The sequence below is a fragment of the Mandrillus leucophaeus genome, unplaced genomic scaffold (assembly GCF_000951045.1).
Source record: "Mandrillus leucophaeus isolate KB7577 unplaced genomic scaffold, Mleu.le_1.0 Scaffold622, whole genome shotgun sequence".
Taxonomy (NCBI): domain Eukaryota; kingdom Metazoa; phylum Chordata; class Mammalia; order Primates; family Cercopithecidae; genus Mandrillus; species Mandrillus leucophaeus.
Window position 1 is genome coordinate 412,673 of NW_012106720.1, and position 3,369 is coordinate 416,041.

The following is a 3,369-nucleotide window of genomic DNA, read 5'->3' on the forward strand; positions in this document are numbered from 1 at the left end:
GGTTTATCTCCTGCTGGTGGGTAGGAGGGGAAGGAGAGATCCGGCTCTCTCTGGGCAGCTGCCACCTGTAGAGAATTGAGAAAGCCTCGTCCCTCCCTTAACTCTAAGTTCTTACAAAGAGTTCAGACTGCCAGCAAGGCACATTGTCTTTGTAGTGGCCTCAAGCTGTGTGTCTAGGGCAAAGCAGGGTGATTTTTTTGGATGGAGAGGATTTCCTTGAGCATTGTCTGGATCAAATTCCAGAGGGTTATGCCCCACTTGGTTCTGTTTGCTAGCGTTTACTCTTATTTTTTTCTTTTTTTTTGAGACAGAGTCTCACTCTGTCGCCTAGGCTGGAGTACAGTGGCCGGATCTCGGCTCACTGCAAGCTCCGCCTCCCGGGTTTATGCCATTCTCCTGCCTCAGCCTCCCGAGTAGCTGGGACTATAGGCGCCCGCCACCTCGCCTGGCTAATTTTTTGTATTTTTAGTAGAGGCGGGGTTTCACCATGTTAGCCAGGATGGTCTCGATCTCCTGACCTCGTGATCCGCCCGTCTCGGCCTCCCAAAGTGCTGGGATTACAGGCTTGAGCCACCGCGCCCGGCCGCGTTTACTCTTATTTCAAGTGTCTTTTTGGGATTTTTCAACCTTGGACGTTTCCGTGTCCCGCACTGTCAAGAGAACCCCCCCAAAGCAGCTTTCCTAGCAATTGTCAGCACAGCAACTGCACCCTTCCCCTGGAGGAAACAGGCCACCTCGCTAGGCTTCTGAAGCCCCATTCCCAAGACGGCAGGTCAGGGAAAACTAGCAGTGACCCTAGATCCTTTTCTCTGGGTGCCAGTAGGAAGTCATTTGCTTTTGAGCTGAGGGATAATCAGGTTAACCAAAACAGTCCAGGTTGAGCCCTGCCCAATTCAACTGGCAAAGGTGCTGGGAGTAAAGAGAAACACCCTGAAATTTGAGCAAAGTCAGATCTAAGGGGCCATGGGAGGCTGACAGCTTGGTTTTGGTCCTGGGAAGCACAGTGCCTGGCTGGGCCCAGTGGGGAGGAGCTCCTGGCCAGCAGCCAGGAGCCAGCACCAGCACTGGGAGGCTGGGGCGCCACCCTGCCCGCGATTTCACAGATTCTGGTCTTCTATCTCAGCCCGACAGCCCCTTTCTGAGCCTCAGTGGGCTTCAGCGAAGAGTTCTGTGTGGGTCTGTGTCTCTCTCAAGAATGAAGACTGGATCTGTGGTTGACTAGGGCTTTTGCTAATGTTATAGATCTATAAAGGGTTCCTATTTCAAATAAGTCACCATCCTTTTTAGCAAGAGTTCATAGAACCTGATCACAGATAACATTTATGTAAAACAAAATAGCACAATGGTTTCCCCTTTCTACTGTAAAGCTTGAAATGAAAAAGCCACATTTCAGCTCTCTGCCAACAAAGCTCGCTGAACGACAGTGCAGGAGGGCTGCTGCAGAACACACCTTCATCTCTTTTTTTCTTTTTTTGACCTTTGTGAATGCTGAATTTTCAACATTAGAAAATGGTTTTTCCATGGCTCAATTCATTAGGCAATCAGGTATCACCAAAGTTCATTTTGATAATCTCTGCCACAAGTGAGCATTCGAGGAGGTAACTGTGGTGCAGTGCCAGAAGGTCTGGGTTCCCATCTTGGTCCTGCCTCTCCGTAGCTGTGAGGGCTGGTAAGACAGTCAGCCTCCCTGGACTCTTGGTTTCCTCATATGTGAAATGGAGGCAGTAAATCCCCTATGTTTCACAAAATTGTTGTGAATATATAAAAATATATGGAAAAGCACTTATTCCGTACTTGATACACAACATCCTTTCAATGTATTAAGTTACACTCCATTTGCGATATTTTCTGCAGCTTCCCCCATCCCCCCAATTTGATAAATAAAAAAAATAAAAGTAACATTTTAAAAATTGCTGTATTCAAAATTAATAATAAACTTTGGGGAAAATAAGCTTTAAAACAAAAGTACATAAGCAAAAATAAATAATTTACACCAACCCACTAACCTAATTTTCAGAGTAAAGCCATTTCCAATTACAGTACTGTTATCTCGGGAACCAGCCTGTGGTTAAACTTTGATAATTCATTATTTTTAAAAAACAGTAATAAAAACTGAATACTAAGCAAAATCTTTAACAAAACCACTAGATTTAACTTTTTAATTTTAAATAAATTTTATAATTTTGTACATAATTCAACGTAATGCCAATATAATTAGCATTTCAGCTTGAAGAGCTGGTTTTTAACAGGGATGGGAAACTATAAATTATTCAAACAGTCTGCAAACCATGAGATACAAATAAAAATGGACAAACATATAGTAGAACAAAAACCGCAGACACTCTACTAACTGGGGAAATATCTGAAGGCTTTACACCCTTTATTATCCATAATGGCTTTTGGAATTACGATTGTGTGACATATAGAACCTTTGATATTTTAGATACAGCCTTTATTTTTTTTTCCATGGGAAGTTAAAAATCCATCATAAGACTCCATAAGACTCTACTAGTCTTGCATGTAGACTCTAGGAGTTTGTGATCTGATAAAAGAGTAACATGAAAATTTACTGTATTGCCCTAATTTCATACTTCCTTGTACACAATGAATCACTCTGAGAATCTATTCCAAGGGTTATACACACAAAAGTGTCAAGAATAAAATGTTCTCCACTCTCGCATAAAAATGTGTACAGTGTATCAGGAATGGAAAACTTCTAATTTTCCTGGGCCCGGGCTTCATGGATTTCTGCTGCCAGAAGATGAAAGACTCCTTGCTTTATTGCTCCATTGTTCTGAGGATTAATCATCCAACCCTGGTGTTTCTCCTTGTTGGATTCTAGATGCTATTCTGATGGCTTCTTCCAGAGATGGCTGTTCTCCAAGCTGAAACAGGAACACACACATCAAATGCTAACAATTCAAAAGCCACAGTCAAGAAAATGCCAAAGAAATGTTATATGCTAGAAGGAAAACTTCCCTCTGTAATTCTGACACTTGGTATTGTTAAGATACTACTGCTAACTCAATCATTAAGAGAACAAAACAATTTTCTGCAGGGGAGGATAATGCAATGCAATTTCTTTTTCTTTTTTGAATTTAGAATCCTAGGTGCAGCCAGGCCTGGTGATATGATGAGGTCTCAGTGGGGTACGGTGGCCCATGCCTGTAATCCCAACACTTTGGGAGGTGGAGGCAGGCAGACTGCTTGAGCCCAGGGGTTCAAGACCAGCCTGAGCAACTTGGCAAAACCCCATCTCTACTTAAAAAATATAAAAACTGGCCGGGCGCGGTGGCTCAAGCCTGTAATCCCAGCACTTTGGGAGGCCGAGACGGGCAGATCACGAGGTCAGGAGATCGAGACCATCCT

At 43.5% G+C, this 3,369-nt stretch overlaps 1 protein-coding gene across 4 annotated transcripts in view; it reads right to left on the reverse strand.

Annotated features, from left to right (window-relative positions):
- Positions 1-1,896: 1,896 nt before the first annotated feature.
- Positions 1,897-3,369, reverse strand: part of ZNF143 (zinc finger protein 143) — a 63,397-nt gene continuing 61,924 nt past the window's right edge. For all 4 annotated transcript variants that reach the window (XM_012000223.1, XM_012000222.1, XM_012000221.1 and 1 more), the window contains one exon: positions 1,897-2,885. In XM_012000223.1, coding sequence (XP_011855613.1) covers positions 2,802-2,885 — 84 coding nt within the window. In that variant the 3' untranslated portion in view covers positions 1,897-2,801. The remainder of the gene's footprint in view (positions 2,886-3,369) is intronic.